General features: G+C 38.4%; 1 protein-coding gene across 1 annotated transcript in view; it reads right to left on the reverse strand.

Annotated features, from left to right (window-relative positions):
- Positions 1–14,700, reverse strand: part of LOC126183326 (contactin) — a 160,377-nt gene that overhangs the window by 36,444 nt on the left and 109,233 nt on the right. Inside the window, exons 17-19 of the mRNA XM_049925188.1 lie at positions 8,541–8,717; positions 3,647–3,832; positions 2,768–2,936 (exon numbers count right to left, since the gene is read on the reverse strand). Coding sequence (XP_049781145.1) covers positions 2,768–2,936; positions 3,647–3,832; positions 8,541–8,717 — 532 coding nt within the window. The remainder of the gene's footprint in view (positions 1–2,767; positions 2,937–3,646; positions 3,833–8,540; positions 8,718–14,700) is intronic.

Here is a 14,700-nt window from a genome sequence, read left to right on the forward strand (position 1 = left end):
AAACTAATACATACTTAATCAATACCTTGTTTATATAGGGCTCTTAATACAAATTCTGTTGATACTGAGTCCACAGCTTTCTCAAAACCTACAAATCACAGACAGAGCACTAATTTACACTCATTGCTACATTCTATAATTTTGTTCATGACTTGCAAATGGACTATTGCGTTATATCCACTTCTAAAGACAGTTTTTTCTTTTGGTTGCTGATCTCATACAGACAGTCAGTAAATAATATTGGAAGTTCCTTTTGTAGAATGAAAAACCACTCTAGTTGCAAATTTTTACTTTTTTATTCATTCTATGACTAGTTTCGGGCAGAGACCAGTTTTCAAATCATCATAACAAAGTCGAAAATGGCATTTCTGAAGATATAAAAAATGTGCAATGAACATTTACAGTGCATACAGATATTACCTTCACCCGAGCATTGCCAATTATTCTGAAACATGTGCCTTTACTTTCATCATACCTCAAATGGCTTTATACAGGGTGAAGCAAAATTCGCACACTTGGGCTTCACAGCGCGACTCCTCACACGCCAACGATAAAAACATGCCTCACACAAAATTTCGTCCAGCGACTACATCCGGCAGAAAAAGGACATTAAAGAGTGGCAATATGGCAACACCGTAACCACATATATGGTAAAGACAGATAGTTTGAGATGAATGCATGATACCTTTGTGCAGTCAACCAGTCAGGAACATGTAGGGGCCCAAACACCTTTCGCCCAATATTCTGGCCCAGATGTTGATGCCGAATCGAACTTGATATCCCCATTCGTGGGTGACATGCAGATTAACCTCACGCCAATGGTGGGCACTGTGCATATGGAAGAGACCCGTATGAGTGAATGCTGCTTCAGCCGACTGTATTATGGTGTTCACAAAGTCATGGTTGGCTTCCTGTTGTTGTTGAAATCATCCGCTGATGGTAATCTGCAGAATGGAGGTGTTGCGTGAAAGCATAATGATAGGGGTGCAGCCCATGCCAGTGCAGCATGTTAATGACCGTGCATTGCGAGACACGCAGCTGCCTTGCTATGCTACATGTACTTCGCTGAGGTTCTTGGTGTATGACCTCCAGAATAGCTTCTTCAGTAGCTAGAGTATGGCGAGTCCGTGGATGACCTCTGTCACACGATGGTAGAAGGAGAGAACCTGACACCTGAAGGCACAGATCCAGACAACGAAACACATTTTTATCTGGATGGCATCGACGAAGATATCTAGCAGCATATTCATGAGTGGAAACACCAGCCCAGTTATCAGATGCACGAAGGACCAGAAGCATATCCACAAATTCATTTTTTGTGTATGCCACATGTCTGTCACACTGGTCTAAGAGGTTTACAATGATAAAATTCGATACATGTACGCTGTGTACATTGCAATCTCTCATGGGCGTGTTACTTCGTTCGCAACTAGTCCCTGTCTGGTGGACAGTGCATACAGTATAAACAGCCGTCAGTCCTGCATGTTGTTCCATCTAACGGCATTAGCCCCTCCGACAGATATTATTCTGTAAGATTCATCCCTACACCGCTAATTGGGAAATGTTCAGTTTCGAGTTACACTGTTTCCCTAATGGTAATGGATGTGATGTTTCCACAATCCCATCCATAGAATAATAATAATAATAATAATAATAATAATAATAATAATAATAATAATGCATTGAGAAATGTACTGAACATCAAGCGGTTACCAGACTCAATGTCAAAAGGCATAATTAGTGGAACCACGGTGATAACACATACAAATAGTACCTGAACGAGGCAAGAATAATAGTTGGTACTAATCTATGGGACCACTGGAGGAGGGTACAAAGAAAACAGGTTTCGCATATACTAGACGAAGTGATGTGAATAAATTCACACCCACATCGTGGAAAGAGCTTCATTTGAAGTTGACCAATCTTCCATTTCTACGATTGTAGTATGTAAGCACAAATGTTTTCTAGAGGACCCATTGCAATCGTTGTTGACGATTAAGATGCCAGAAACCATACCACCTGGACTACATTTACCAAATAAAAAACATATGCTCCGACCCAGGATCCAACCATCAACATCCTGCATGCTAACCCAAAACTCTATCCACTGCACCAACTGTAGAGCACAACTAAAATGTGCTTCAGAGGTAGTTACCATACTTGTGGTTACAGTGTGTCTTTAACGTCCTTTTTCTGCCGGATGTACTCGCCAGATGAAATTTTGTGATGGACATTTTTTTTATCACTGGCATGTGAGGAGTCATGCTGTGAAGCCCGAGTGCGCGAATTTCGCATCACCCTATACACCTCATTTGGCATTACTTTCAGAACATAATTTTTTTTATTGTTACCTGTCTATAACTTTGATTCATCTACTGAACTATATACGTTTAAAAAATTGTCAAATGGTTGTACAGTAATCTCTCTGTTATTAGTTATTGCACCATCTGGCATCTTAACTGACATAGTGTGATGTTAATGCAACGTAAGTTTCTGTTCCATTTTCTTCATGATCTTCTTGTTTTCAATTATTTCTCTTACCAAAATTTCATGCACCTTCTCACATACATGAATTTTGTACTAATTATTTTATAATAACCGTATTGTGTGTGTTCATTGTCAATTGGTGAGATAAACAAAGTGATCGCACACGTTAGCTAAGCCACAGGAAAAAATATATACAAACTAAATATCATCATGCTTCTTCTGAAGAAAAAGTATCAAATAATTGCAATCTACATCAATACAGGTAATAGCACAACATTACCTAAGAATCTCTCACTTTCAGGGCCTTCTCCTGCAGAATTATAAGCCATGACTTTCACATAATAGTATGTGTCTGGTTCCAGGCCAACTACAATTGCCCAAGGCCGAGTGCTACGGCTAAGGTAATAAACAGCATCTTCTTCACGGTTCTTTTCCTTCCAATATTTCAACTGAAAAATGACAGCATGTAAGTACATACATTACATTACAACAGGTATTGAAGCACAATTAAATTTACACTAATCAATACAAAAGTTAACCTTATTCTAATAATATAATTTTCAACATTTTATGATACAACAGGTTCTCATAATTTTTTATTGAATTTCTTAAACGAAAAACATTTTCCTCGCACTTTATTTCATTGCTTGAAGTACTTATAATTTTTATGCCATTTGCTACACATTTTGTGCAGTTAGTGTGTAGAGGCAACACTTCTTACTTTAGTGATGCCTTCCCTGAAAATCTGACTTCATCTTACTTGCTCTCATATGCACTGCTAACATGAATCTCCAGACTGTCCCTTCAGTCCAATCTGTCTGAATTGTGCAGTGCAGGTGTACGATCCTATTTTTTAAAGAACAGGAAGCATGGAAGGAAGTGTAGTATCACCTGTCTTTCACATATGCTCATTATGTATAACATGACTGGTAGCAACTCATAAGAAAGAGGTATGTAACAAAGGATTTCTCGCAGTTAATGGAATGAATTTTTGTAATAATCCTTTCAGCATTAGATGTGACAATCTTCACAATTCACAGGAAGTTACCACCTGAATTATTATGACAACTGTCTAGAGAAAAACAGATTTTTGCTGTTGGTTCAATCATTCTGAGTCTACTCAAACATGTTTACAGTACCTGACATCTTTAACACTCACCCTATGTCCAATGAGCTTTCCACGTATCATCTCCCTACTCTGATTGATAGGTACCCAACTGACATTTAGAGCAGTGGAGTTGAATGCTCTGGCTGATACTTGCTGTGGAGCAACTTGAGGCATGTCTTCTGCACTGTATATTGTCACTATTTTTGATTCAGGTCCATACCCGACTTCATTCACAGACTGGAAAAAAAAACACACACACACACATTTCAATTACACTCAAGTCAACTATGTTTAACTTGAACTTAAACTCTAAAAAAAACAGGTTCCTGTCAAACAGAGCCTCTGAAGTGAAATGTTTGCTTCTTAGAACCCCTTCTATTTCCTCACAGGAGCAAACTTCTGTTCTACTGATTGCTTCCTTTGGTCCTTCCCTTAGATTAGACTGACAGAGTGTATACGCGGGCAAGGGGAGGGGGAAATAAACGCAATCTCACTGTTAAGTAGCGCGTGTACACAAATTGGAAAAGTTAATGGTTTAAATTAATATACATAGCTGTGCTACAAGAAAATCAAAACTTTCAGATATAACATTGGTCTCTAAGATTAATAAGCTGCAAGAGAAGCTAAGCTTTCACATATAATATTGAACTTTTTTGCACGTTACACTTTAAGATGCATCCCACAAATGTGGCAGTAAAATTTTTAAAATGTCTGGTCTTCTGGGCTCAAAATTTTTCTAAATGGTCATCCCCGAAGACTGTTTTAGCACAAACAGTCACTTTTTTTTAACACGACAGAATATACTTCACGAAGTACCAATATCAAATGCCTATCAGGCCTACTACAAGCAAAAAGCTTTATGTTAGGAAATAGTTTCACATTTCATTCATATGCTCGAGCTTCTCAAGCATGAGATCGAAAAGTAGTAGTACGTAATTTTTATATAAATCTGGAATCGTCATATTCTTCCATAATTTGTGTGATATCCCCGTTTCTTCTCTTTCCTCTTTCTAACAAAAAATCTTGTCGACACTAATTCTGTAACTATTTCTGCCAGTGTTAAAACTCATTCTCCGGTTAATTTCACTACCCCTGCCACAATCAACTGCTTAGTTATCCTGCATTTATTCTCTGGTTAGGCATTATTACTTGTTCATACAACGCGTTTTCCACGCTACTCCCAGAATAGAACTTAGGCGGCTGCTACGAAGGTCTGTACAACTGGCCGTTACTAGTGTAGCAGTCTGGCCAAAAATTTTCTATCAAAATTTCATTTTATTGCATACACCGAGAAGATAATACATAACCTTTCTTACCTGTTAGTAGTTTATTTCCACTCTGGTAGTCTAAATCTATGGATTTCGCTGGTATTTATAACAATGCTGATCATTCGCAGACCCAGTCAATCACATAAACAAACAGCGATTGACATTCAACCATTCGGCTTTATTCCGCTCAGCTCATATAGCTCTGTCCCCTTCTGTCTGCAGGAAAGTTTATTTCTAGATGTGACGGGGATTCCCCTGGCAGACACAAAGTGCATTATGCACGCATTCAAAAATCAACTTATGATCCATTCAGAAATAAACTTAGAATATGTTCACAAATGTTAAAAAACCAACAGGGATGCGTTTCAAAATCATGTGAATAATTGATAGACCAACGTGCGCTGGATACTAGGCGCTTTGTGAAACAAGGCTTTTTCCAATTTTGCCTCTATTGAATCTGGCAGCTTACGTGCACCACTAAAATTTTTCCGGGTAGCACCTTGCTGCTGCTACTGCTGCTGCTTATACAGCTAACAGTCACACTTCTGTAGCCAGAAATGGGAGAAGGTACTACAAATGCACGGCTCAACTGTGCATGCATGTGAGCCCACTCGCAACTGCTCAAATGAATCTAATGTAAACAGTTGTGATGTCACGCTCATTGGAGGCAATTTTCTGTTATGAAGCAATGCAGAGTCTTCCTAAAGCCTTTGACACATTTTGCTGTTGGCAGACACTTGTATGAGCACTGTGTTTTGTTGTTGTACATGGCGCATTTCCTTTGCAATTGAAGTTTTATTTTCATTTTTTCCTTTTCTCTCGTTTATGTTTTATCGCTGCAAAGTTATTCTGCAGTAGCGGGATACAGTAATATCCTTTGTTAGAGTGTTGTTTCTTACCAGTCAAAATTACAAAAATTTAACTAAAAGAAAACAAAAAATTCTTGGAATTCTAAAAATACGCTTTTTGTCTGGACTGGCCACCACCCATCTTATCTAAGCAGAACAAACAAACTTCATCCCCATGCAAATTATTTTCTGCTAAGGGGCCCACAAAGCAAACTGCATTTTTACGTTCATTCTATGTGGCGCTGCCTGTGGAATGAAGTTGAACCACCGGAGCACTATGGGAATGTTAACAGAACCAATGGACGAGACAAAATAGAAGTTTTTCCATGGAAAGACCATATATGACATAATATGGAATGAAGCACTGTGGGGAGATTTAGATGAAACAGCAGATAAGTATTCATCAAGACAGTACAGCTAAAGAGCCCCTCTGGACAATATGGAACGCAAATGGGGAACTGGACAACAGCTATCAGCAAAAGAAGAATGAAATGAGGCAAGACTGTAGAATACACACTACAGACATTAGCCAATAGAGGCAGAAGTGAGGAAATTATAGTCAGGCAGATGAAAGATGCCACAATAGTAGACAGTGCACATGTACAAGAGATCTCTTCCAACAGCATTCATTCACTCCCTATCTCTTTAGTAACAGTAGCAATCATTAACTAGGTCACAAGATTATGCAACTTAGCATTTTATTCTTAATTAGTTGTACCCCGTGTTTCACTATGGAAGTTGAAAAAGGACCTATGGGTACCCTCACTTTTTTATGGAAACTTGCTGTTCGTGAAATACTGGTTAGTGATTCGTGAATACACAGTGAGAAAAGGATTACATTTTATATAGTAGTCTATGACATGTAAAAATTAGAGAATTTAAGAAGGAAGATTAGGGTTTAAAATCAAGAGAATTTAAGATAGCCATTTATTGGGCACCTCATCTATTAAGTATTCTGTGTGTCAATCTACCTGTCTCTGTATCTGATGGTTACAGTGTTCTGGTAGTGAGGGAGATTCAGAAGAAGCTACTGAATCCAAACTGAACAAAAACTACATAGGCTCATGTACTCTATTAGTATATCAAGTATTGCTTTGTATGTTGTCTTTTTACAATACTTCTTTGTAAAAAAAATTCTTTGTCATTTTAGACAATGGCTTTTCTTGTTCTGTTACCACCAGTTGTTTATGTTCATCCCTAAGCAACTTATTTTCTGCTAAGGGACCCCACAAAGCAATCTGCATTCTCACATTCATTATATGTGGCACTATAATGGGAATGAAATTTTTAACACACGTTTCATATGCAATTTACTCTCATTTGGGGTTGAGTTTTGAAAAATACTATTTCAGTAGATTCCTATGGCACATAAAGGAAGTTCCATCAAATTTCTGTTTCTAGGACCAATCCCATGGTGGGCATTTAGCTGTGAAATCAGAGGGGCACTGCATTCCCACCCACCCACCCACCCATGAATTTTACAAAATTCTTTCTTAGTGGGTGCCTTTGTCAAACAAACAATATTCACTTTGAATTTTCAGACCATATCCCCAAAACTATATTAATATCAATTTCACTACCTCTGGGGTTGAATTTCCCAGAATGTTTTCTTTGCATATTTTTAGATAAATATTCATGTAGTGAGATGTGGGAAACAGTATGAAAACAACATCCAACTGGCTGGCACACCAGCCCCCATCAATAATATGCTGGGTGGATTCAGAACATGGCTGGTGTGCCTCCCCAAATCCTGGAAGCAGTGTGTCAACGTGCTTGGCAGTATGGGCATGTTGATCTGTCACAGACTATCTGATAAAATCTTCTATGCAGTTTATTAGAGACCAGATGGCATGATCCTAGGTAAACCATTTTTATGGTTAAAAACCTCTAACATAACAGTGATAAATCAGTCATGTAATTACCATTACCATGAAAATAAGCAAGGAGAATGATCAAGTTTTTTTGTATATTTTTAATTTTACTTAGCATAACAAAGATATATTTACTTTCATTTATTTTCACAGCAATTTATTACACTTTTCCGTTTTAACAAAAGGATTACAAAATTTGTGCTTATTCACTTTGCTCCCCAGGATGAATTTATCATCCTGCTCACATCCGCAGTAGGTACTTTGAGTGTTTCAGCAATTTTCTACCAGTAACACTTCTTTTCATCCAGCATTTGTGCTGTGCATCTCTAGGATCCCAGAAGCATGTTTACCTTCTGTGTTTCAGACCACTCCATTGTTAACAACTTGTCAACAATGGCAAACATTGACAAGACAGCACACAAAAGTTTTGTGTATTATTTGTGCTGAGGTGGAGAGACATGAATTTCAATTGATGGCCCAATAAATGAATGGAATCAGTGGAATACAAGAGAACAGAAAACGACTGAATTTGTTCATTGTTCATGCATGCCTAATGTTTACACCTCAGAGAATTCTCATTCACTGTGGCATATTCGCTTTGGTGTACAAGGGGCTCCACTGATTGGCCAAGAATTTTTCACACTGCCCCCATACTAACGTATCTCCCAACACTGTTCCCTCAAAATATATATACAATAAAATGGCAATCAAATACACTGAGTAGTAACTAACTGCACTTATTTCCCACTCAATTATAAAGGTAATTTCTACAAACAGCATACACAGAATAGAAGCTACACACACACACACACACACACACACACACACACACACACACAGATGTCATGCTAATAAAAACCACAGGTATAAATTTGAAATTTTTTACAAACCAACTACAATGGACGTCTTTATGAACACACACATACACACAAACAAATAAAAACAATATGACACTAACCTGCACTTTAACGTCGAACTGGGTGTAATAATACTCTGGCTGTATTCTAACAACAGCAGTTCCTATGTTACCATATTTTTTCAATCCCAGACTTTGAAACTCCATATCATGGTGAGCACGCCGCCAAAAAATCTTGTAGTATATGCCAGGACCATTGTGATCTTGAGGTGGCAATGGCTACAACATAAAAACAATGTATACTCTTGATATTGCAATGTTTTCTAAAAATATTATAGCTTTCTTCTTTCTGTACGTGACATGTATCCTCATCCAACTTCGGAACTTATCACTACTATTCAGAGAGAAATAACTTATGACAAATAATGCTATGTTGCTACAAAACATGCACTGAAATGAAAGATGGGATCAGAATAGGTAAAGGAAGCCCAGAGTTGATTCTGCAGGAAGTTTCAGGAATTGTCTTGTTTCAGTTGTCCTGATAGAACTCATGTAGACTAAATCTGCTATAAAGAGTAGGGCAATTAACTTGAAAATCTTGGGGATGAAATAAGGTAACACCAGACTTATATTTTACTTAGTCAATCTGATCTATGTAAACTGATGTCATACTAATAAAAACCGTAAGTATAAATTTACCATATAGCAGAGCTGCTGATTCACAGATAGGCACAACAAAAAGACTGTCACAAATATATTTGAAATTTTCTATAGACCAACTACAATGGATGTCTTTATGAACAATTCTTCGTGTTATCCTGCAATGTATTAAGCTCACTTCTGAGTTGCCCAAAAGTACGCTATTTAGCACTCCTCTAGAATACGCGAAAATTGACAAAGAAATTAATATACCAGACAAGATTAATATGGTTTTCTGCTTTGCAAGATTAAACTTTTCCGCAGGGTTGCAATGTGACCAGATTAGGAATTACTTAGGCATCTATTACAAGAAATGTGTATGCCACCTATACCCGGGCCGGTGAAACATGTCACTTGACAGCTCGTGTGGGGTTGGCTACACTGCGATTGCGAGGTTGCAATAGCTGCCACCGCACACACCCACAACTCCGAAATACGTTTTGTAAATGTAAGCTACAATCAACATTTATACGTTAAGTGCAACAAAGTACGTTATTCTAACAATGGATAGAACGACGACGTTTGATAGTATACGAAACCGGGAAGTAAAAACCTCCAAAGCTAATGACAATATCTATGAAAAGTAATTCTAAATCATTACAGTAATAGCTGCATGTAAAACAGCGTATAATAATGAAAATCTAAGCATACCAAATAACACGCTATCCACACTCATAGAAAGAAATAAAGCAAAACATGCATAGCCTACCCAATTGCTGAGAGAAAAAGAATTAATTCTGTACACATTTACACTCACCAACTTACGATGTCAATGGCGCAATTCCGTCCAGTTCTCCTTCACCATCATCGGAATCGGTGCCAAAACCTTTGTCTTTGTCATCATCAAGAGAAATCATTAATTGTTGGTTTTCACTTACAATGCCGTCTATAGTCTGTGCTTCTCTTATCAGTTTAGCAACATGGTCTACTTTTTCCCTCCATGAGGTAGCTTCTACAGTAGCAAGACCTTCACGTAGCAGTCTTTCCACTTCTATTATAGTAAAAGTCTTCTTGTTACTTCTAATGTACTCCTTGACTTCACTCCAAACCAATTCAATTGGATTAAAATGGCAGTGATAAGGTGGTAGCCTAATTACCAAGTGACCCTGTTCGCTTGCAATTTCATCTACGACGTAGTTAGGTGTCACAGGCTTATTTTGTTTCACGAGTGAGTATAACAGCAGCTTTGTCATGCTCATGTCCGCAGCAATGTCTCTCGCCTGCAACCATTGCATCATAGTTTCTTTACGGTCACTAGTGGTGGGAGTTTTATCTAAAATCACGGAATGGTACAGTGCATTGTCCATCACAAAAACTGTCGGAACACTAAACTGGAGCAACAAATTTTTCAACCACTGTAGAAACCGTGCGTGGTCCATACCCTCATGACAGTCACCGGTGTTTTTTCGATCAAAAAAATAAAGTCCTTCAGGCACAAAACCGTTTGAAGATCCTGCATGGGCCACAATTAATCGGGACCCTCTTCCTGTTGTCTGATGACCGCTGCTATTCGGAGTATCATCTGTCCAGCATTTCTCAACTGATCCTCCAGCGTTGACCCAGGTTTCATCTAACCATACGTATGTCCTTTCCTACAATTTTGTGTAAGAAAATGGTACGAGCTGCAACGACATGAGCTTTTTCTAGTAACAGTTTTCATCCATCTAACTTTTTTAAAATGGAAGCCCGTACTTTTTATCATCATCTTAAGTGGCGTTTTCCCCCCTGAGAAAAGTTCACTTTCTTTTAAAGAAATTAGCAACTTCGCAATTGTGGGGTATTCTTTCCTTTTATACTATCCATATATGTGCAGACGAATTGCATCGGATTGGAAAGAATCAATATCTGTAACAGGACGAGGCTGCTTTTTTTTCTTGCCCGGAGTACTTAAAAACAAACTGTTTCTTCCGCAGGGGCTTTCTTCCTGTTTACTTCACTGTCTTGTAAGCCTTGAAGTAGCACACCTTTCCTTATAACTGTTCTTTCACTGAGTCCTGAAGTTTTCAAGGTACGATCTAAAACTTTATCGGCAGGAATCAACGCGTGCCCATGAACAGAAACAAATTCTTTGTCTTGCTCGTAAAACTCACGCATCCTCCATAGCAATTCCAAAGCCTGACTATTTAATGGCACTCCAAAGTGCAATGGATTGTCGCTTGGTGAACGACATTGTTTTGGTGACATTGTTTAACTAACAGAAACTGTAGTCAAGGCAGTAACACAACACAACAGCAGGCGTTCGTGCACTAACATACAATGTTTACACGGAAGCCGGCAACGTGGTAGCGTTGATGCCGAAACCAGCTTTTGTTTGGTGCCGTTATTGGTTCAGAAGACACGGCACCTCCTGTTCCTCACTTGTTCGTTAGTTCTACTACGAACTCTACAGCGCTTGAGGAATGACCTTGAAGTGACATGTTTCAGCGGCCCGGGTTTAGTGCTTCGAAAGTGCAAATGACTGTGGAGTACCACATTATTAAAACATTTCAACTTCAAATACTTTGACGCATTTGCAAGGAATAACACACACCAACTAGAAATGAAAGACACACTGTATACAGAATGAGGTATAGTTGATTACACTAGAGTACAATATCTTACCCTACATTGGTGTTACGTCAAATAACGTAGCTGAACACGTTTCACAGCACCAAAGTTAAGATTGATTTTCAAACAGAAGATGGCTTGCACATCAAATTTCAGTGTGATACACACAAATTGCCTCAGTTTACACACTAAATAACATACAATATAAGCTGTGTAGCATGTAAGAAATTCTTTGTGGGCCAGATGGCTAGAACATTTAGTGCCACATGTAGGGAACACATTTCTACGAGCAACAGTAGTACTACTTCGTTTGGAGCTCACATGCACCTGGATGGACACAAGTTCCTGGACATAAATAATGGGATGCAGAACCTTCCAAAACTCAGCAAGGGAGGGTTTATGGATATTCTTAAAGGGCTGCCAGCAGCATTTGAAAAATATACTCAGGATGGTTAACATATATGCTGACCTGGCAGCAATGACAAAGGAAAATATGAACAACAAAAGGAATACATCAAAATTACTGAATGGAATATAGTTCTTTGTGCAAGTTTGGTAGAATATGTTTGAAACAAGGACGTGTAAACCTCTTACAAGCAGACATGAATTTAGTTCAAAGTTAATCTCTAATTTCAAACACTACTGCAATGTGACATATACAAGGTGAGACGGTCAAAAAGGAAGATTTGTGGACTGGCTGGGTGCTGTAGTGGGGATTGTATAAGTGGGGGACCCTGGACGTGTAGACAAGTGGAAGTTTTAGTAGCGATGGATTGTTAGTCAAGCGTACAACACGTGTTTTCTGCAAAGGCGTATCCCAAGAACTCTTGACAGTTTTGTTGGAGCTCAACACACTTTCGAGAGTTTAAATCACCGCAGCAACTCCTGCACCATCTGCTAATGGTATAAGCCTCCGGGTGAGCAAAGAGGTGGTAGTGTAAAAAGAAACCTGACCTATGAGAATATTGATCATTTGCATGAAGCTTTACAAAGAGCTCAGTCAAAGTCAGTGAGATGGCAGCAACTGGTGAGAAAGATTTGAAGAATGATCTCTAACACCATCCACACAACATGCAAGCTGTGCAAGCCCTTCAAGCTCAAGATTACAACAACAGCATACACTTTTCACTTTTAGACACAGGAGAATACATGCAAAACCAAGGATGCCATTTGAGTGATACCATATTCAAAAAATGATGACTTTCATGGTAAACTACTAATTTCAACACACGTATACTAGATTCATGTAAAATAAAATAAAATAAAATAAAATAAAATTTATTTAAATCTCCAGTTTGGGCATTTTTTACCCCTTTACAAGGGGTAGTCTTAAGATTTTAATTATCACTTTGAAAATATCAAACTAATTATTATTTGTTTGATTGCAGGTACACATCTAAGTCCTGGTACACACTAAAATCCCTGTGCCACAATACTGAAGCATGCTACTGTACCCAGGCTAACTGAAACATGTAACTTGGACAGTTCACGTGTAGTTGGCTATACTGCAACAGTGAGGTTGCAATAGCTGCCACCACACATTCCCACAGCTGGTATCTCCCAATTATGTTTTGTAAATGTACATTAGAATCACCATGTACATAAGCTGTCACATGATAATATAGATGTAAGTATGACAAAGAAAACGTTCCTGACAATGGAGAAAACAGAGAAAAACACTTGATAATACATGAAACGCTAGAACAAATAAATAACAACCAAAGTTAATGATATTGTCTATGAGAAGCCATTCCGAATTGTTACTGTAATAGTTGCATATGAAACATCACATAATAATGTAGACCTAAGAATAACAAAGAGCACGCTATCGACAACCATACACGAAACAGGTACATACTCTGTTACAGTGTCAAATAATTAATTCCAGATACATTTACACCCACCAAGCTACAATGTCAATGGTGCAATTCCATCCAGTTCTCCATCATTACCATAATCAAAAAATCAGTGCCAAAACCATCATTGTCATCATCTTCATCAAGATAAATCATTAGTTGTTCATTCTTATTTACAATAACGTCTATAGCCTGTGCTTCTCAAATAAGCTTACCAACATTGTCCACTTTCTTCCTCCATAAGGTGGAGTCTACAGTGGCAAGACCTGCATGTAATACTTCTGTTGTGGTAAGAGACTTCTTGTTATTTCTAATGTAAGTCTTAACGTCACCCCAAACCAATTTAATTGGGTTGAAATGGCAGGGATAAGGTGATAGCCTATTTACCATATGACTCAGCTTCCTTACAACTTCATCTACAACATTTGCAGGCCTCACAGGCTTTGTCACACTCATGTCCACAGCAACGCCTCTTGCCAGCAACCATTGCAACATAGATTCTTTGTGGTCACTACCGTATTTACTCAAATCAAAGCCACACTTTCTTTCCGGTTTTTGTAATCCAAAAAAACGCCTGTGGCTAAGAATCGAGTGCAAAGTACGCAGAAGTTCTGAAAAATGTTGGTAGGTGCCACCACAATTAACTTCTGCTGTCGAATATACGTAGCACGACACAGGCAAGCTTTGCATGCGAGGCACAAACATAAATACTGGTGCCAAAACTTCCGCTTCAGTAAAAGAGAGAGAGAGAGAGAGAGAGAGAGAGAGAGAGAGAGAGAGAAGAAGAAGATGAGCTTTTTTCTCCGCCCCGAGTTTCAACCACTGCATTTTCATGCATTATCCAACAAAGTAAATAGAAATTCCGTATTGTTCATCTTCGAATGTAGCAGCCTTTCAAATATTCATAGCAACAAAAATAAATTTATTTACACAAAAATACCACCAATGCACAAGGCTTTAGGATTGTTGCACGAGTTGATACACTGGGGCTCATTAAGATTTCACTTAGCAGCACCTATTGCTTCATGGAATTTTATGAAGTGCTTGTTGGTGTTTGTGAACCATAATGAATCACTTTGATTATAGTGCCAAATTCAAGAGGGAGAGTTATTTCTTTTGTGGAACAAAGTTCTCATCGTGCTGCAGGTCTGCGATACGGG

The sequence above is a fragment of the Schistocerca cancellata genome, chromosome 4, assembly GCF_023864275.1.
Source record: "Schistocerca cancellata isolate TAMUIC-IGC-003103 chromosome 4, iqSchCanc2.1, whole genome shotgun sequence".
Lineage (NCBI taxonomy): Eukaryota > Metazoa > Arthropoda > Insecta > Orthoptera > Acrididae > Schistocerca > Schistocerca cancellata.